At 40.3% G+C, this 22,046-nt stretch overlaps 1 protein-coding gene across 2 annotated transcripts in view; it reads right to left on the reverse strand.

The window, feature by feature from the left end:
- ZNF704 (zinc finger protein 704) overlaps positions 1 to 22,046 on the reverse strand; it is a 59,575-nt gene that overhangs the window by 25,090 nt on the left and 12,439 nt on the right. For both annotated transcript variants that reach the window (XM_083358757.1, XM_083358756.1), the window contains exon 2: positions 12,601 to 12,845. In XM_083358757.1, coding sequence (XP_083214883.1) covers positions 12,601 to 12,845 — 245 coding nt within the window. The remainder of the gene's footprint in view (positions 1 to 12,600; positions 12,846 to 22,046) is intronic.

Genomic DNA, 22,046 nt, shown 5'->3' on the forward strand with positions numbered 1-22,046 from the left:
TCAATTTCCCAGCCAGTCTTGCAATCTCTCAGTCCTTCCCCTATTCAGCAACACCCACTTACCTGCTTCCTGGGGAAGGGATGGGAAGGAAAGGGAATTTCCGTTTCCTGCCACATTCCCACAAGGTAACTCAACGAAGAAGTTAGCAGAAAATAAAAGTCACTCCTGCTCCCACTGTTTTTTGCCCATCGTTGGTCATTCTATTTCTCTATTTAGGTAAAGAAATATCTCTGAAATGACCCAATGGGGCACCGGTTGTATAGCTGCTCTCTAAAAGCTTCAAGCAACAGAACAAGTTTGGACCAGTTTCTGTTCAATGGATAGTACTTGTTCACTGTACTGACTTTCAACATATGCCTCAAAACTTAGTTAACATTAAGGCAGGTAAAGTCTACCAGGTAGTCATGCCAGAACATGGCAGTCCAAAATCGGCAGCTTAGCAATACCTCCCAAAGATTCTCTGTTTCAAACTGTGACATATATTTGGCAACGTCTACTATTGTGGGCAGGAGAACTGTGAATTACATGGATTACAGGAGCTATATTTTACTTTTTTAAAAATTTTATTTTAATTCCATTTATATCCCGCCCTTCTCCGAAGACTCAGGGCGGCTTACAAGCTTAGCAGTAGCCTTCATTCTATGTATATGCCTACTTATTAGGGCTTTCACACACACCCGAAGCGGCACTTTTTACAAAGTCAGCTTATTGCCCCCAACAATCTGGGTCCTCATTTTACCTACCTTGGAAGGATGGAAGGCTGAGTCAACCTTGAGCCTGGTGGGACTCAAACCTGCACTAATTGCAGGCAGCTGGTGTTACTTAAGGAGGCATTAGCCCACTGCTCCACCAAGGCTCTACATAGCCATAGAGAGGAATAACCAGTTCCTGAAACTAAGCAGTGTACACTGGAGGGGCAAAACGCTATACATGTTGTATTTTCTTTTCTTTGCTAAAGCATTGTAACATGTCATAGATTTTTTTACTTTTTTTTTCAAAAACCCATCTTTATATGAATTGCTTATGAAATTAAATGAAGTATGCTCAAGGCAAAACCTGTGTCTCATTTAAAGTACACTATCTATGGTGCCACCTTTGTTTCTAGCACTGCTCTGCTGGTATTAATCACATTAATGAATACAGTAAAATCTACTATGTTTATAATTCAACCACATGGCATCGCAACTGACGGAAAAACAAGTAAGGAAAATAAGCCTCATCATTTCTCTTTGCAACAAAGACCTCTCATCTCATGCATAGGGCTATCTCTGGGAGATGTATTGGGGTTCTGTGAAAATAACCTAGATAATATAGATATGCTAAAGTCCTTTTAAAAATGGATGTGCAAATGCAGAGGTTTTTTGAAACAAAAATCCTGTATTTAATATTTAACTATATAATTTTAAATAAAAGAAACAAGTTAAAATTTCTTCCCCACAGGTGATAAGCTCAGGAGGAGGAAAAGGAGGAGGAGGAGGAGGAGGAGGAGGGGAGACTGGATTACTGGCTGGAAAAAGTTAGTTTGTCCCTGATTTATGATGTGTATGACACATTTGATTGATTTGGATTCTCATTCTATATACTCTTGCTTGAAGATACAGATTTGCCAATCTTTACTTCTAGTTCTCAGCGATCTTCCTTCTTGTCTTCTGACTTCTGTTCCCACTTCCATTTTTCAATTCTTGTGGAATTTTTTAAGTACAAATTGTTTTTCACAGTTTTGTACCCTACAAAAGATCTTTCAATAGTAAGCAATTTGGGAATTATCAATCACAACACACACTATGGCACAGATGCACTGGTTAATGGCCACATTTTTCCAGTTATACAATAGGGTAAATATATATGCTTTTCCTCTTTAAAAAAAATTAAGAAGTCTTTAAATGGGGATCATAGAATGGTAAAGGAGGGGTGGCAAGGGAAAAGTTGATAAGGACTGGGGGAAAAAAAATCAACCTGAGTGTTCTGATTTCTTCTTCTCTGAGATAAAATCCCTCTGTCTGGAGCAACAGAAAAAGGAGCAACTGAATCACGTTCCTGTTATTGTCAATCCAGCATTCCAGCATTTGTTCTTTAAAAACTCTCCGGATTTTCAATAATTTACAATGCCATTTCTTCTTCTTTTCCCCGTTCATTCTGTTCTGCTGGCAAGCACAGTGAATGCTGATCATCACATGGGCTGAAATAGCAGAGCTGTAAATTGCAGCAACCCCTCCTTCATGAGATCATCCCATACTAGTGCAAATGAGAATGACATAATGCTTCTCTGAAGCCCAGCATGCGTAGAGCTCATTCTCCAGCCATAGCTACTTTTCTTTTTCAAAATGGTTTTTTCCCCCTCGTAAGATATTTCATTATTTCATTACACGCTGGGGGATTGAGGAAGCAGATTACATACAGAGATGCTGCAGCAGGAAATATATCGGTCTCCTATCTCTTCCATTCTCCTCTCCCCATCTTCCTTTTTTAGGTCAACATCAACAATAATGTATTTCTGTATTTGAAGAAAACTGAGATTACGTAAGTCTTCGGATAGGGAAGGAGGGAAAAGGGAACCAAAGTACAAATATGGAGCTTTTGCACAACATGTACAAAGGAAGACTGGAAGCTTCCTGACTTGTCTATGGAATTTTCTTGGCAACAATACAGTACAGAAATGATTTCTTCTTCTGGAGCGTATTCAACTTCCCAGCTTAGTCCATCTCCTGGTATTCCCAGGTACTCTTTCATTCCAACGTTAACCAAGCCCAACTTTTATTATCTTTTAAGCTTAATCCAGTTCAGTCCAGCCACTGCTATCTCCCGAGTCTTGTAGAACATGTACTGTACCGTTCACTAAAGTCAAGTGCTTCTCAGTTAAGGATTTCAAACTTACACTGGTATAGGCATTCGCAGCCGGTATCTGTTGGGCAGTTTTGGGCTTCAAGATCACAGAGGCAACTGTGATGAGCAGGAACTGAATAAGTCCCTGCTCAGTTACTTGTGCCACAGTCACAAAACCCATGCTGCCCAACAATTTCAGTCTTGTTTGACTTCCTGTAATAATTTTATTAGGATTAACACCATGAAAATGCAAAATTCTCGCAAGTCCTTTAATGTAGAATCATCTAAATAAGCATCACTAGAATAAAGATCACATGGAAATCAGGAAATTACTATACTGTACATTTTGGGCTTGGAAGCCATTCAAATCAAGGAAGACAGTTTCTGTACAGTATTTCTGCCATGTTATAAGTTGCCAATATCATCACCATGCAAGGCATTTCAAAGATGTGCAGCACCAAAAACATGTAGCTAAAGCTGTAAGTGATACTTAGGAATCTGTGCTCCATTATAAGTAGAAGTGAAAATTCAGAATTAGTGCTACTCCTTGCAGAGAGAGCAATTAATGGAAACTTCCCACTTGAGCTAATAAGAATTTTGGAGGGGTTATGGTTGCATCCATGAGAAATTGGATGAAAGAATTGGGTTAAATCTTCATCACATTTATTATAATTTTGAAAGTGGATGAAGAAAGAAAGAAAGAAAGAAAGAAAGAAAGAAAGAAAGAAAGAAAGAAAGAAAGAAAGAAAGTTTGGACTCATAAATAGAAAACAGCCTCACTCATATGTTCTCTTTCTTGAATACAGGCATATGGACACACAAACCAGAAGCACAATATTACAGAATCCTGGGTAAGAGGTATGTCAACAACCCTCCCCTTTGCCCGCTTACTTTCTGAAGAACAGATAGTATTTACTTTCTGTACTATTTACTTTCATGATGCTACTGTTTAATTTTCTCTCACTGGCACAGTCTCGTTCCTTGTTCCCCATAAAAGGAAATCACGAACGAGAAAAATCCAAAGGTAATTGGCATCCAACATCTCTCTACCCAACCCAGCCTGTTAATGGCAAGGATGAAGAGACTGTAATTTAAAACCTGCAAGTCTTCAAGTGAATTGATTAAATGGATCCAGTCTGAGTCAGAAGGAAACATAATTCCCAAACTGTATTAGCAACAGTGTGGATGGAAGCAGTGGGGTGTGAAAGAGACAAGGGTTGTGCAGCCATTAAGTTTCTCACAGGCTGATGCTGGGACATTTGTACACTGTCATGATACACACATATTAAACATACACATGACATTTTTTTTTGCCCTTTCAGGTTTCACCAGCACAGGTGTCTGACTCTTCACCAAGGGTATTCATGCATATAATGAATGGCCCAGAACATAATTTTATTGATGTTGCTGCCTGCTTTTGAATCCATTTCTTCAAACCTCATGTTTGAAAATGAAATATAACTTCTCTTTTTACACAACGACTATGGAGTACATTTGTCCAAATAAAACAACTTGGCAGAATTATCTCCTTAACATATTACACTGCTTGGTGGTGTGATCACAGTATTGCTGGCAATATAAATATAAATAAGAACATTAATCTTTCCAAACTTACTCCCACAATGAAAGAATGGATAAAGAGAGACTGCATGCGAGCAGCCACATTACCTGAATTGTTTTTAACAAATACATCAAAGCATTGTAATAGTAACACCATAAAAATCAAAAGAGCCATTTTTTAAGGAAAGCTTGTCACTATGCCTAGATTTCATACTTTATAGTTGTGATCCTAGATTAGGGAACACAGAAGATGACAATATGAGAATCTTGCCAAGATCTTCACTCGGATATCACATTTAGACACAGTAGCCATGTGAGACTGTCCAGTTCTCCTCATAAACAAAACTGCCCCCTTAAAATGTTACTATGTAGTACAGGGGTCTTCAAACTTGCCCCTTTTATGACTTGTGGACTTCAACTCCCAGAATTCCTCAGCCAGCGTGCCTGGCTGAGGAATTCTAGGAGTTGAAGTCCACAAGTCATAAAAGGGCCAAGTTTGAAGATCCCTGAATACAAAGCTATAAATCACTACTTTATATATCTTAAATTTGGTTAATAAAAATAACATCTCATGAACATATTATTAACCATTTTCCACTGGCATACCCAGTCTGCAAAAGTTTTTATAATACTTATCTGTCTTTGCCTTTAGAAAAAGAGACGTTAATGCAAGCATTCATTTATATACAATGAGTCAAGAAAACACTGAAATTAATCATCCTATGAACTGAAAATTACAATTCCAGCAACTATTGCAAGGCTCTGGAGCATAAGTACCCCTTAGAACTAGATGCTGTGTACTTAGCATACTTCAGTGGTATTTATAAAAATATGTTTAATTTTTAATATTTTTAAGAAATTAAAAAAGGTGCCTGTACTAGAATTTATGCATACAGTATCATGGAACGCCGAAGATTATCTATTTTTTCAACAGGAGTAAATATAATCCTGCATACTACAAATATATGTAACGTTTTTTGCTGTTTTAATGCTTTTGTTGTTTTAAAATGTTTTTTTAAAATTTTAACTGTAATATGTGTTTTGAACTGTTAGCTGCTCAGAGTCATTTGTTGAGATAGGCAGCTATGGAAATCAAATCAAATCAATCAATAAATCTTGCATACTAATCACCAAACTCGAGTGAATTTAATGAAACTTTCTCTCAGCCTAAGGTGTTTAGGATTTTGATAATTTTTAATATAAACACTTCTAAAGAGCCTTGGTGGAGCAGTGGGCTAATGCCTCCTTAAGTAACACCAGCTGCCTGCAATTAGTGCAGGTTCGAGTCCCACCAGGCTCAAGGTTGACTCAGCCTTCCATCCTTCCGAGGTAGGTAAAATGAGGACCCAGATTGTTGGGGGCAATTAAGCTGACTTTGTAATAATGCCACTTGGGGGTGTGTGAAAGCCCTAATAAGCAGGCATATACATAGAATGAAGGCTACTGCTAAGCTTGTAAGCCGCCCTGAGTCTTCGGAGAAGGGCGGGATATAAATGGAATTAAAATAAAAATAAATAAAATAACGCTGCAAATGGAACAATAATCTTAAAGGAGGGAATTTATATTTTTTTCTGTCACAATGTAGGACAGCCATCTCTAAGCCTGAGGCTTAGATACTGGAATGAGCCCTTAACAGAACATTTCTGAATGTTCTGTCTCCTCCCTCCCTGAAAATGTAGTGGTATAAACAGACAACAACTACAGTAGTTTGAATTTCTTCACAGGTGGTTGTTCTTATTTCCATATCAATAATCAGTGTTTACAAAGGAAGGTTACTAAATCTGTCTAAGAGAATGAGATAAGTCCAGTCACAATTCAAATCACAATTATTGATTACGTTGTATAGAGAATTGGAGCCAATTATTTGAAAAATAAACTGAACAGGAGTTCTGTCTTCTAAATGCAGAGTTCACATAATAACCACAAGGGCTAGTTCAATGAACATGATTAAAACGAGTCACAGCATAATGTAATGTGAATGCAGCCCTGGTATGATAGACACTGGCTACCAGATGTCACAGTTTTTAATCTAGCAAATAGTATTATGCTTTTTGGCAGGCATCTTTAACAGCATCTGCCTTTTCAAACCTGATTACTGTTATTCAGAGACAATTCTGAAACACCACCAGTAAAATATGCAACATTTGTTGATATGGATGCCATGGACTGTAGTTAATTAAGTACCATACCTGCAAGTCCATTCCATTTGAAGAAGTATTTTAGTGTAATTCATCAGGACAGAAACTATACTAATAGCAATTATAAAAAAACACTACATTCTTCCCTTTCTTTGAACAGAATAATGGAGCTGTTTGTGCCCCTTGATAGCATTATAATTCTGAGATAATATATGAACGTACTATATTTACTAATCTATAGTTTTCTTTTGATGCCCAGTTAGCACAGCTCATTTAAACCAATGTATTAATTAATGAAATTAATTTCTTTCCTAATTTACACTATTGGTGATTTATATTGCACACGCCCAAACTGAACTGAATTAGCTCTAAGTACATTCAAGCTGGATTCTTTGCACTGTCACTTCTCTTCTTTTACACATCTTAGTTGGTGGAGACTTTCAAACATTGATTCAATGTTGCTATGTGACAAAACTACTAAACAAGTAGAAGTTGCTCAGATGGAACTTGAGCATTTAGTAAGAGAAATGATACACTCAAACTTTATTCTGGCAGGTTCTACATTCAAAAATTCATGAGTGTTGAATTATGAGTGCTCTTTAAAAAGCCAAAGGTTGACATAAGCAATTAACAGAATTCAGGAAGAAATTGTGATCTATATTTAATTTAGACTAAATTCCTTGGCTGATCTTGAAATAACTAATCAGAGTTCAATCTGATTGGAACTTGAATGGGAAACCACTAGGACAGGGGTAGGCAACCTTGGCTCTTTTATGACTCGTGGACTTCAACTCCCAGACTTCTTGAGCCAGCCGGCTCAGGAATTCTGGGAGTTGAAGTCCACGAGTCATAAAAGAGCCAAGTTTGCCTACTCCTGCACTAGGAAATCCTAATGTTGATTTAGATTGCATAGTTTGTTTAAAAAATCCAGTAAGAAAGTAGTGGAAAACCATTTCAGTGTTATAATTTCAGCGTTAACTTCATTTATTCATTTAGAACCATTTACATTCTGCCCCATTATGAGACTACATGGACACATCTATTTGATCACCAGTAACTACCGTAAGTATTATCTGAAGGATTCTTTAAACTTTGAATAAAACAGAATTGGTGGTCTGATATTTCAGATATTTTGCTGCTGCAAAGCTACCTAATCTTGCACAATAAAACAGGTGCTAGAGAATAAGGACAGGAATGGCAATAGCAAAAGCTAACTTTACAATCATAATTTCCTTTACTAGGGTTTCTATGGCTGGTTTACCCTACAATGTGAACTTCTTGGATATGCCTTAAATAAATCTCTGCTTTTGATTACAAAGCTTATCCTAAAGGTAAAAAAATATTACAGACCTAAATTTATATATAAAAAAAGAAATAGCAAAACTTCAGTAGGGCATCTTGAACAATTTAGGACATCTTGAACAATGAGTTCACTACTTTCCATCCTGATAAAGGACTATAATCTATTTACAATGGGGATAGTCAATCTACTGGCTGTATGGGTCTGTTAAAATCCACAGACTAACCTGCAAAATTTGGCAACAAAATGGCTGGATTTTGGCATTTCCATTTCTTTTCCTTAAAATTTGTGGGAATAGGAATGGGACATAATTCATCCTGATTGAAATTGAACTCTAAAATTTGACCATTTTTTCCAGCTGAATTCCAAGGACATAATTTGGGGATTTTTTGGAAAACTAAAGGGTTTATGATTCGAAATGGAGGGGTTGATCTTTTGCTCCAATGCCTATCTTCAAATGACAAAATTGGACAAAATGGAAAAGTCTGACCTCTTCTGGTGGCATTGCTAGAAACACACTCCAACCTTCCAGTTGATTAAAGCAAGGGTCTCCAAACCCCAGGCCACAGATCTGTTCCAGTCCGTGGCCTGTTAGGAACTAGTCCAGACAGTAAGAGGTGTGTAGTGAGCAAGCAAGTGAAAGCGAAACCACCAGCCGCCCCCCCCCCCCAGTTCATGAAAAAAATGATCTTCCATGAAACAGTCCCCAATGCCAAAAAGGACTGCTGGATTAGAGGACTGCACTGTAGCCATAGGCAATCCTGATTTACAAAGGCTCCCTTTTCAATAGCTCTGGTGAGAACTTTCCAAGTGTCTTCCCTAGCTTAATTACAACAAAATCAAACAGCATCTAGCCAGAGGTGGCTATCTTTAGAACATAGAATAATAGAGTTGGAGGGGACTTTGGAGGTCTTCTAGTCCAGTCTCCTGTTCGAACAGGAGACCCTATACCATTTCAGACAAATGGCTGCCAGTCTCTTCTTAAAAACCTTCAGTGATGGGAGACCCAGAACAACTTTGACAAGACTATGCTTCTAACATACATTAATTGTTACAACACGAAGCTTCTAGCACCAATAAAACTTCTGCCCATGCATTTTTTAAAACTATGAATAAATGAGGAAAATTTTAAATGTTGTTGTAAATAGTTCCAGATCTTGTATCGCTATCTCCAACAAATCACAAATTACTTCCAGGACACTGAACGTTTTGCCTTGACTAGTAGAATTTTTTTTAAAGAACATTATGTACAATTCTCTTTATTGCTGCCAAAAACAAATTCACTCTTATAGAAGTAAACACGCAACATATATACATGCATATTTTCAAAATGTTTGCATTATTCAGGGGTACTTGAAAAAACTGAGGACTTCAGTTGTATAGAACGTCACTCTTACTCATGGAAAAAATGTTGCAGGTCTGGAAGAATATTATCTATTTTCATTTTGCTAATTATTTTCAAGCTCAGTGTATGAAACTGAATAAATTCAACTAAGTAGATTGTATGTGATAAAATATGTACTTCCTCTTTTTATGAAATAATCCCTTAATCTCTTTTGTATGTTAAAGTTGTAAACGCTCTCTAGTGCCCTCCGGTGGATCTGATATAAACCTCCTATTTAGTAATCAACATAGGACAGTTTTTCACTGTGGTACTCTTAAACTGGACTTTGAAGAAGCAGGATAGGAAGAGTACAGATGCTTTGGAATGAGATGTCATCTGTCTATCTCAAGGATTGAAATATTAAGGATTTCCAGTTTGAAGACCTATTAATTCCAGTATGATTCTTGTTAGCCATGTATGAAGTTGCACTGCCCCAAACAGAATGGTTCACAACTTGAGGGTCCACTAGCAGACACAGCTTTTGCTCAAGTAGTACTTGGGAATTCTGGTCAAGAAAGTTTTGGCACAGCTCCGTCTTGTGTGAGAACTGTGATCTTTTCCTGGACAGAAAATGTTATTTACTTTCATTCATACCTTAGTCACTCTTTCACTGAACTATTGCAATATGTTTTATATATAGCTGCCATTGAAGAGCTGCCATTATAAGCCACAATTGGCCCAGAATTGAGTGACTCAAATAGTTATGAGTGTATTATGTGATATTCACATAACACTTATACTGCATTTGTTGACTTTTGGCTTTCAGGTAGAAATCAAGGTGCTGTTGTCACTTTTAAAGCAGTGCATGGTACAGACCAGGCTTTCTTATAGGACTGCCTTTACCTACGAACATCTGTCCACTCAATACAATCTAGCAGGGAAGGGTCCTTATATGTCCCTTTGATCAACTGCCATGGAATTATGTCTTCTAGCTGCTGCTGTCTCCTATAGAACAGTATTGGCCCTGACACTGAAATGCCCCCTTCGTACCTGGCCTTCGGGAAATATGGAAATTTGGCTATTTTATCAATAAAAGAGAATATTTGTAGCTCAGGGTTGGTGCTCTCTGAACTTGGTTGTTTTCTTGCAGATGTTTCATTAACCAAACTAGGTTTGGTTCATTAACCAAACTATGTGCTGATGATGCTACCTAGTTTGGGTAATAAAATGTCTGCAAGAAAACAACCAAGCTCAGGGAGCACCAAGGACTGCTTCACTGGCTGTTTCACCAAAGCATGTAGACTGCCTCACTCTCCTGATGCCTCCTGTTCATTTCTGATGAGCAATATGACCCCTTTCAATGGTATGTCATTATCAATCACTGACAGATTTCACATCTCTGTTAATGGTGAAATATCAAGGCTTCAAATCACTCAAGTCTTTTTAGCAGTGAGTAGATGAGTGAGTGAGAAAATCAGCTTCAAAAATGCTACTGTTTGCTTTTACACCAACTTCATAGGTGACAACCAACACAAATTCTCAGAAATGAGTCTGCAGTCTATGCATACTACAGAAAGTGCCTCCATCAGAGAATAATACACAAAATATCTTCAGTAGCAACATATATACAATTATGTTTAGCATACGCTCACAATCTTTTGTGAATGCCCCAATGCAAGTACACATAATCCTCAATTTACAACTGGTCACTTAGTGACCTTTTGAAGTTCTGACAGACTCCCAAGAGACTTATGACCCAATTTCAAAGTTCTGACCTCTATCCCTGTGGTCACATGACTGCAATTTATGAGGGTTTTTCCAGAAACCAGCATATTCTTTCAGTTTTTGGCAAAACTAGCCCATAGAGAACTATGGGTTTGCTTAATGATGTACAATTAATGGCCACATTTAAAAAAATTGTAAAATTGGTTCTGGTCTTATGGTGAACTCCTTTATGACCATTACAACTTGTAATCATAATTACTGGCTCAATTACCATCATAGCTTATGGACTACCTGTACTATGCCAAGGAAGGAAAGGGGAAAAAAGTTGTTAGTTGTTGTTGTACTAATTAGCTTCAATACATGCTGATTCAGTTATTATATTTTGGTCTAATAAACTATGGCTTTAAAAATGAGCTGTCTTTTCACGTTGCCCATTCCTGATATGCTCAGCTTAGATTTTTTTAAAAAGGTGTCCTACTTCACCCAAATAGGAAAGCCAGTTTATAAATAACATAGGAAACCAAAATCAGATCAGGGAAATTGTGACTTTATACGATATATTAAGTTATACGATTAAAATGGACCTTGGATTAGTGGCTTTTCCCAATCCCTTGTTCTGTTTGTGCACCAGAATGCAGAATGAAGGATCTGCAGTTGAGACATCTGGAGGACAACTTGAAAAACATGAGTCTAGGGAATTACCCTGCCTGCTATGCATGTAGAAGGCCGTTGCTTAATGTGCTAGGTGGTGTCATAACTGCAGCTATTTTTATTCATGATTTCCCATTATTTATTCCTCACAAAATGTAAGATTAGACTGAACTAAAAAAAATTACAACATTTATTCCTGTTTGAGAGAGACCAGATGCACTAAAGGTTGCCCAATAGATCCGTATCTCTTATTGGAATTCCAGATTCCACTAAACGACCCCGTAACAGTCACTCATCTGGCATCTGGCCTCAAAGCAGCTTCCTTTTAGGAACCCTGACCCCCTCCTTATTAGCGCCAAGCATGCCCTGTGTCTTCCACCTGTGACCAGAGAACATCTCCTACATTTCCCGGATTGTCTCTGTCCCTTCTCCACCCTGGTCCTACTGATGCAAAGCAGAAGGGGAAAAAGGTTCTAGGCCTTGGGCAATTCTTAGATCAGATAGCATAGGGTCTCCTGCCTTGAGCAGGGGGTTGAATCAGAAGACCTCCAAGGTCCCTTCCAACCCTAGAATTCTATGTTCTATGGTCCACTTGCATCAAAAGCATTATAGTTAGTTCTCAACTTACAGCTATTTCATTAATGACTATTCAAAGTTACAAAAGTACTGAAAAAAGTGACTTATGACCAGTTCACACATTTACAACTGTTGTAGCATTTCCAGTCACAGGATCAAACTTGGCAACCGGCGTGTATTTACAATGGTTGCAGCACCCCAGGGTCCAGGGACTGTCATTTGCCACCTTCCTAGGGAGTTTCTGACAAGCAAAGTCATAGGTTGAAGCAGATTTACTTAACGACTGCGTGATTCATTTAACAACTGTAACAATTAACTTAACAACCATGGCAAAAAAAGGTTGCAAAATGGGGCAGGACTCACTTTAACAACTGCCTTGCTTAGCAATGTTGGGCTCAGTTGTGGTAATAAATTGAGAATGACGAAAGAACAGAAAGACCACCACAAAATAAACTCAGATTTTATCAATTTTCTTTCCTTTTCTACTTTTTAAATTTCTGTACCTTGTAGGAGGCACATCAATGTTTGAAGAAACAACTTTGCGCTTCTGTTCAAGAAGACAGATAGAACGAGTATTTTCTTTTTCATGATCATGAATTCTGCCAAGTTTTTTGGTGTCTGTTTTTGAATCTTCTTCCTTCATAGCCAACACAAAAAATTGCTGATCTGAGAGTTTTTGATTTAGATCACTTTTTAGGTCTTCCTTTTGAAATGCTGCAAAGGTCATTTCATGCTTTATGCTGGTTACCTGAAAAATAAAATACATATATTATTAGATTTCTTACAATTCATTTTAAAAGAGCGAGCAGATAATGCCTCCAGGTATTGAATTCTATTTAGCAGTTCAGGCTTTCATTACAACCATATTTGCTTTATAACCATCTGAAAACCTTTTCAATTTCTTTCCTAAAACTATTTGCAGTTCTCAAGCATCTTCTTAACAGTTTTCACCTCTATTCTGACAAAGAGAAACAAAGGCATTAAATCTGGAACTTCTCTGTGCCTCAGACATGTCTTCAAACATGTATTATATTAGACTGTTGTTGGTTTATAAAAAAAATAGCAACTCTGCCTAGAAGGCAGGTTTTTGGCATGATGTCATCATGCAAATTGTTTCTATCTGTCCCACCTGGTCAAAGGTGCACCAGCTGCAAAGCCCGTGATATTTTTCTGTCATGGAACCCTCCTTATGGAACATCATTCCACCTGAGAATAGGTTAGCCCTGACCTTGCTGATCTGGGCCACAGGGGACTTTGTTGATGGTTATTTTGTGATGCTCAGCTGCTCTGTGTTTTTATTTTATATTATGTATTTTATTTGTTTTATTTATTGTACTGTAACCCGCCCAGAGTCATATATGTGAGATGGGTGGCCACATAAAGCAAATAAATAAATGCTATTGCAAATCTGGGAGGGGGGGAAACATGTTACTCAATTTACAAAATTAGGGTGTGTAATTTATTATAGGTCTTGTAAAAATTAATGCTGTTGGCCAAAGTTATGGCCAGCATATTTTGATACCAGATACTATAGCATATTTTTGCTATAGTAAAAATATCTCTGTAATGAAGCTTGAACTGGATACTGTGCCACTAAAAGCAACTTTTTAGCAAAAAAAGAAACTTGTCTAATTTTCTATTTATATTTCATTTATGATGTAACTGTGGAGTCATTAGACTGATAGGAGAAGCTTCTAAACAATTCTGATTAGCTTTCTATATTTTTCTTATATCAGAACTGGTGCTATCTTCCTACTGGATAAAGCAGGCACTGTCTTATCCAAAATGATCCTGCCTGACCTGTTGGGACATTAAGGTCTTTTACTACCTCTACCATCACCACTACCATCCCTTACACTTGAAAGTTATAGGAATGTGGATCAGAAGGCAGGACTTTCTGGAGGTAACACCATTTGTGGAATATGTTGCACTTGAAGGTACCATCAGCCTTCATTCCTAATTTTTAGGAACCTACCCACAAAACCTTTCTTATAAACAAGATAGCGGTTTCATGCTGAACTGTAGAGGTTGAGAATTCCATCTTAATTTATTATTTTACTTTTAAACATTATTATGCACTGTATTTAAAGAGATCATTTGGCATTGTTACGTATGATGCAGAGCCATAGGATTTTTTGTAAGCAAATCTGGGCCAAGATTTATGGACTGCGGGGTGGGAGAAGCATCATTTATTATCCTTCTTAAGCAGCAAAATCATTTGGGATTATTTTGCCACTTTTTATAATGCAGATGCACATTTTCCTACATGCTGGGATAGTGCACCCAATTTCTTATTCACATTAAGAAGATTACCATAAGAGATATTAGATTAAAAAAAAGTCATCTTGATTTGGGTTAAAATAGTTAAGTGCAGTGTTTTTCCAAATTTGGCAATTTTATGATGTGTGGATTTCAACTCCTACTGGCCAGGAAATACTGGGAGTTGAAGTCCACCATCTTAAAAGTTATACTATTAGTTCTTGGTCCAACCCTAGTATCATAATTGCAAGAATATTCTCAGTCTTTGCAATTTATGCGTCTTTGCCTTCCTGGTTCAATTCACTACAAGAGAAAAAAATGTTCTGAGACCTGAAATTGCACACAGCTCTTGGAGGCCGATCAGACCAGGAATGCTGTAAACTGTAAGCATAATTTCCAATCACTTTGAGGAGGGGAACAAATGAAGAGCTAGTATTGAATTAGGCACACTGTCAAGCCCTTTGGGCTCGACATCACAGAAGGGACCGGGGAGCACAAACGGCAATACCCGCCCTGCCCAGCCGCGCCCAAACTCACCAGCTGTCCGGCGGGCGAACGCCGAACCCGTAGCTGTGCCAGCAGCTGAGAGGCGGCCGGAATTCACTAAAAACAGCCGAGAGGAGCCCGCGCCGGCAAGAAGAGCTGAGAGGCGGCCGGAGAGCACTAAAAACGGCCGAGAGGAGCCCGCGCCGGCAAGAACAGCTGAGAGGCGGCCGGAGAGCACTGAATGAAGCCGCGAGGAGCCCGCGCCGACAAAACCAGCTGAGAGGCGGCCGGGAATGACTACGCGCAGCCGCGGGGAGCCCGTGCCGGCACGAAGAGCTGGGAGGCGGCCGGAGATGACTGTTGACGGTCGCGCGGCTCCATCGGCTGCGGGACGGCCAAGGACACCTGCGGCTAGAAACAGCTACAGGTCTTCACAGCGGTCAGCCGTGCGGCGGCTGGGATCGAGCGTCGGTGACCATGCGGGGCTTGCGAAGCCTCAGCCGCCTCCACCGGCGGTAGCGCAGGGTGCTCTACAATTACGCTCACACGGCGGGGCCTGGCAAGGGGCTGCGGGAACAACACGGGACGCTGAGATGGTGGAGGGGAGCACAACGAGGACTTTCGGTTATGGGGGAGGGGGGTGCTGGGATTGTACCTTCCTTCGAGTTATGTGGTCCACAATAGCAGGGGAAGAGGTAGGGCGTGGGGTGACGGGATTGGGGCGGGGTATTTACGCAGCTCAGGCGGATGCTGGCCTGCGCGGGGAGAGGGTGGGGTTAATGGGTGGAGCTGTTGCCCAATTATCGGCAAAGTGTAAAAGGCGCGTTGGGGGTGAGTAACTCCCAACGCTGACTTTGTTATTGCTTGGAGATCCTGCTATTAAAGGTATTCTCGCAGTCATCCGTACTACGTCGTGGTTTTTCCTGTGTGCTTGCCTTTCCCGGCGTAGACGAGGGTTTGACAGTAAGTCAGCGTTCAAACAGCACAGCGCTCTTTTTGCTGGGCTCGGGTTTTTGCCTGCCACCATGGCTGAGGGGACCCAGGGCGGTGTGCCCGTGGCAGGAGGGGAGGAACCAGCTGGGGTTGCTGTGCCCCTTGAGTGGGGGAATTGGCAGAGGCCCCACCAGTGGTTCGGCCTAAGGTCCGGGACCTTGGACCAGCACCAAAGGGAGCTGAGGCTTCGGAACCGGCTGTCCAGGAGAAGCCTGGGGAATGGTGGCTCAGCCCTGTCTTGAGCCAGCCAGTGGCTGGACAAAACCAACCATCTAGAGGGAAGGGGTCCCTCTGGGAGTGGAGAGAGCGTCGTGCCACCGATGAGGGCGGAGAGGAGTGGAGCTACACCACGGCTCCTGGCAGTTATACTATGGACGTCCTGAGGGACCATTTTGGAGAACCCCGGCCGTGGACCCCTACTGATGCCGACCTGGAGACTGGTAGATGGACACAAACCAGGACCGACCCGGAGCGTAGGAGTCAAACCCGGTTCCGTTTGGCCCCTTCCCTCTAACAAGGCAGCTTGCTAAAACCAGCTCCCGTTCCTGTCCGGGGGAAGTCAGTGGGACCAGGGCCCGTGGGTGATGACCGATATGAGATACAGGAGATTCTAGATTCCAGAATACGGAGAGGGCGACTGCAATACCTGGTGCTTTGGAAGGGATACCCGGTTACTGAGGCATCCTGGGTGGCGGAACCGAATGTCCAGGCCCCTAGGTTAGTTACGGCATTTCACCGAAGGCATCCCGGCAAGCCCTCGGGAGGGAGCCGGAGTGAAACTACTGCTCTCGTTAGTGCATGTCTAACTCCTATGTCTTGCTTTCCAGGAGGAGCCTTGGTATGAGGGGCCGACTGTCAAGCCCTTTGGGCTCGACATCACAGAAGGGACCGGGGGAGCACAAACGGCAATACCCGCCCTGCCCAGACGTGCCCAAACTCACCAGCTGTCCGGCGGGCGAACGCCGAACCCGTAGCCGCGCCAGCAGCTGAGAGGCGGCTGGAATTCACTAAAAACGGCCGAGAGGAGCCCGCGCCGGCAAGAACAGCTGAGAGGCGGCCGGAGAGCACTAAAAACGGCCGAGAGGAGCCCGCGCCGGCAAGAACAGCTGAGAGGCGGCCGGAGAGCACTGAACGAAGCCGCGAGGAGCCCGCGCCGACAAAACCAGCTGAGAGGCGGCCGGGAATGACTACGCGCAGCCGCGGGGAGCCCGTGCCGGCACGAAGAGCTGGGAGGCGGCCGGAGATGACTGTTGACGGTCGCGCGGCTCCATCGGCTGCGGGACGGCCAAGGACACCTGCGGCTAGAAACAGCTACAGGTCTTCACAGCGGTCAGCTGTGCGGCGGCTGGGATCGAGCGTCGGTGACCATGCGGGGCTTGCGAAGCCTCAGCCGCCTCCACCGGCGGTAGCGCAGGGTGCTCTACAATTACGCTCAGACGGCGGGGCCTGGCAAGGGGCTGCGGGAACAACACGGGACGCTGAGATGGTGGAGGGGAGCACAACGAGGACTTTCGGTTATGTGTTTAACACCACAGTTAAACATTAAAGAAAATTTCTCAATCTTCAAATCCTGCCATCCTCATACTTGTGATTTGGGTCCACCCACTCTGTAGCTTCAGGCCTGCTCTAGATATTAAATACAGATATTGTCCTTCAAGAAGTGACCAAACTCAACACATAGATCATTAAACACTACAAGAGACAGATTACAGGAGACAGAATCCACAAGTTAAAGTACATTTGAGAATTCTTAAAAGACCCACTTTTGGACTGTAAGTCCCAAGCATTCCACCATATACCACTGGAGGAGAGCCATGTTAATTGATGCCACAAAAAAAAACCAACACAGAAGAAAACTGAACAAAACCAACAAATTTTGTTTATGCATGTTACTAAAATTTGTTAGTATATGACATATGGCAAAATCCCTACCATATGTTAGAATGAGAAATATGATTGAATGCATCTTGAGTAATTTTGCTAGTTTGGGGAACTTTCTATCAAGTTTACAAAATAATTCCCAGTGAAACAATCAAGAATGGCAAATAAAGTATGCAAAAAAAATTGTCTACAACTTCTGATGGGCCTTGAGACCTGAGGACTTGGTTTTATGAAATTGAAGGTTATGAATCTTTCTTCATAACCAAGCACCATTCTTCTGTACATGCATATGAGTTACAGTGTTTTAGGAAGTAAGTAAATTAAAAGCCAGACATTAAAGAGTGTTGTACTCACTGAAAGTGACATATGATTGTATATACCTAAGCACAAGTTGTTCAGAAACATGTCAAGATGTACCAGGCTATGAAGGGATAGAAGTTTCCTGAATTGATCATCCTGACATGTTTCTTACATTTCCTGAGGGCTTGGTACTGCCAAGTTTGGGCACAACCAGGAACATCCCCATGACCACCACAAAGATTCATGATTTCTGCAGATTAATGAACAACAAAGAGCCTTGGTGGAGCAGTGGGCTAATGCCTCCTTAAGTAACACCAGCTGCCTGCAATTAGTGCAGGTTCGCATCCCACCAGGCTCAAGGTTGACTCAGCCTTCCATCCTTCCGAGGTAGGTAAAATGAGGACCCAGATTGTTGGGGGCAATTAAGCTGACTTTGTAATAATGCCACTTGGGGGTGTGTGAAAGCCCTAATAAGCAGGCATATACATAGAATGAAGGCTACTGCTAAGCTTGTAAGCCGCCCTGAGTCTTTGGAGAAGGGCGGGATATAAATGGAATTAAAATAAATAAAAAAATTATCAATCAATTACACCCCAAGCTACAACACTGAAGTAATCCAACACTGCCTATAAAAAGAGAGATGAAAAAAGAAGTTTCCTTCCATCAAAGATACTTTTAAAAAGCTTTCCTGAAATTCCCAAGCCTGTTTTATTACTTGGTCAATAATAAATACAGTAGGTTTCTTTTTTTTTTATTGAAAAGTTTTAAAATACAGTTTTCCTTTAAAAAACCCCCCTTCCCCCTCCCTGCTCCCCCCCCTACCTCCCCCCAACCTCCCCCCCTCCCCCCTCCCTCCCCCCCCCTCCCCCCCGACTTCCCAGAGCTAAATACAAGGTATATATATATAAAAAGGCAATCATAAACAACCATATACTAACAACTATAAATTCTAAAATCCATCACTCTCTAGCTTATATAGGATAAAACACACCTTAGCAATATTAAATATATATAAAAAACTAGAATAGAAAAAGAAAAAAAACGAAAGAAGACTTATTCGAATGCTACATAAAACTTCTTAACCCTATACTTGTTCTGGATAAACTCAATCCATTTTCTCCATTCCATAATATAACGTTCTTGCGAATGATCTTTCAAATAGGCCGAAATCTTCGCCATCTCTGCCAGGTCGGAAACCTTTAAAGTCCACTCTTCTATGGTCGGCAGTTCCTCTTTCTTCCAATATTGACCTATCAAAAGTCTTGCCGCCGTAATTAAGTTCAACATCAGCTTGGTGTCCACAACTGTAGCGTCTGCAATTATTCCCAACAAAAAAAGTTGCGGACAAAACTTTATCCTCTGTTTAAAAATCTTCTGCATATTCCACCAGACTTTTATCCAAAAAGCCTTAACCTTCTTACATGTCCACCATATGTGAAAATATGTTGCATCTTCATCACCACACCTCCAACATTTAGGCTGGTAATTCGGATACATACTTGCAAGCTTTTTAGGATCTAAATGCCATCTATAAAACATTTTGTAAAAATTCTCTCTTAGATTTTGAGCTTGAGTAAATTTTACGTTCCTCACCCAAATCTTTTCCCACGTGTCCATTGTAATAACTTCCTGAATGTTTTGGGCCCATTTTATCATACAATCCTTAACAAGCTCTGTTTCTGAGTCAATCTCTATCAATGCAAGATATATCCGTTTAATATGTGCTGGTCCCTGATTTCTAATCTGCTTTATCAAATTTTCATCAGTCATTGTAAATCCATTTTTCTGGTCTTCTTTCCACCTGGCCCGTAATTGAATATATTGAAACCAAATTTGAACAACCTTCTCTTCTCGCAAGAGGCTATATGATTTCAAACACCAAACATTCCTTTCCAGGCTTAAAATTTCCTTGTACGTAGTCACATCATGTTTGAAACCAGCATGTATATTTTCTATTGCGTGTTTTGGAATTGCCCACAATGGTATCTTGCTGCTTAACTTATGTCTATACTTCTTCCAAACTCTCAGCAATGCCTGTCTTAAAATATGCATCCTAAACACAGTATCTACCTTCTTATCATACAACAAATATGCATGCCAGCCAAACAACAAATAATGGCCCTCAAGATTTAATAACCTCAGTTGCGTCAAATTAATCCAATCGCTTATTCCTACTAATGCAGCAGCTTCATAATATAATTTAAAATTAGGCAATTTAAGGCCACCTCTCTCACGAGTATCCTGCATAATCTTAAGTTTAACTCGTGGCTTTTTCCCTGCCCACACAAATTTATTGATACCACGCTGCCATTCCTCCAAGTTAGAATCTTTCTTAAGAATCGGTATCATTTGAAATAAAAATAAAAATTTGGGCAGGACATTCATTTTCACTGCTGCAATCCGTCCCAACAAAGACAATTGCAATTTTTGCCAACTCTCCAATTCTTTTTGAATTTTCCCCCATAGTTTTTCATAATTATTTTTATATAGCTTTGTATTAGAGGGCGACAAAATCACCCCCAGATATTTAACCCTTTTAACAATCTCAAATCCAGTTAATCCTTCTAACAGAGCCTTCTGTGAAACTGTCATATTTCTAGCCAAAATTTTAGTTTTCTGTGTATTTACTTTAAATCCAGAAACCTTCCCATATTGTGTTATTATCTCCATCAGGTCCACAACAGAGTTCTCTGGCTGGGTCACTGTAACAACCAGATCATCTGCAAATGCTCTCAATCTATAGTCCTGATCTCCAACTTGTATCCTCTTAATTTTTTCCGAGTTCCGAATCTTAACCAATAGTATCTCTAATGTTAACACAAATAACAAGGGCGATAACGGACACCCTTGCCTTGTGCCCTTCTCAATATTACATGCTGCTGTCAGGCTATTGTTAACTATGATTCGGGCAGTTTGTTTTTGATATAATGCCCTAATCGGTTGTAAAAAATTTTCCCCAAAATCCATTTTATCTAAAACTTTCAACAAAAATTGCCAATTCAATTGATCAAAGGCCTTTTCAGCATCTAAAAAGATTAGCGCTGCAGAGATCTGGTTGTGCCTTTCCAAAAACTCTAACACATCAACTATATGTCTCACATTATTTTTCATTTGCCTACCACTAATAAACCCCGTTTGATCCCCATGAATCACCTGTTGCAGAACCCTCATCAGTCTATTAGCCAAAACCTTAGCAAATATCTTATAATCTGTATTTAAAAGCGATATCGGTCTGTAATTTTTAACTTGAGTAGCATCCTGGTCTTCCTTCGGAATCAAAGAGATAAAAGCTGTTCTCCAAGACGGTGGCACCTTTCCCCCCCTCTGAATTGTCTGAAACAGTTCCTTTAACGGCTTTATCATCTCTAATTGTAAATTTTTATAATAGGCCGCAGTCAAGCCATCCGTGCCTGGCGCTTTATCCACCTTCAGTTCCTTAATTGCTGTAAAAATTTCTTCTAATCAGTTGATTAATCCCCTCTTTTTGTACTTGTGTAAGAACCGGGATGCTAGCATTCTCCAAATATATATCAATATCTTTTACATTAATTTCCTCTTTAGTATATAATTTCGAATAAAAATCCACAAAAGCATCCTTAATAAGATTCTGTTGAAACACAACCCTTCCTTTATACTCAATCTTATCTATATTAGAGGCCCTTTGTTTTTTCCTCAGTCTATAAGCTAACCATCTGCCTGGTTTATTAGCGTTGCAAAAAGTATTGTGCCTAGCAAACCGCAGATTGGTTGCCACTTGATCTGCCATTAATTTATCAAATTGTCCTCTTAGCAGTCTAATAGCCTCCTTGATCTTCACATCCTCTGGGTTCAAAATCAAAGCCTTTTCTTTTTCCTTTATTTCATTCTCCAGTTCTTTCCTTCTAGTTTCCACTGCATGTCTATGTCTATTATTCATATATATCAACACCCCTCTCATATAGGCCTTGCTAGCATCCCAAACCATGTCCATAGAGGTACCCTTATTCATATTAATCTCAAAAAAATCCTTCATCCGCTGTTTGCATTCTTC

This window comes from Vipera ursinii, assembly GCF_947247035.1.
Source record: "Vipera ursinii genome assembly, chromosome: 3".
In the NCBI taxonomy this organism is placed as follows: Eukaryota; Metazoa; Chordata; class Lepidosauria; order Squamata; family Viperidae; genus Vipera; species Vipera ursinii.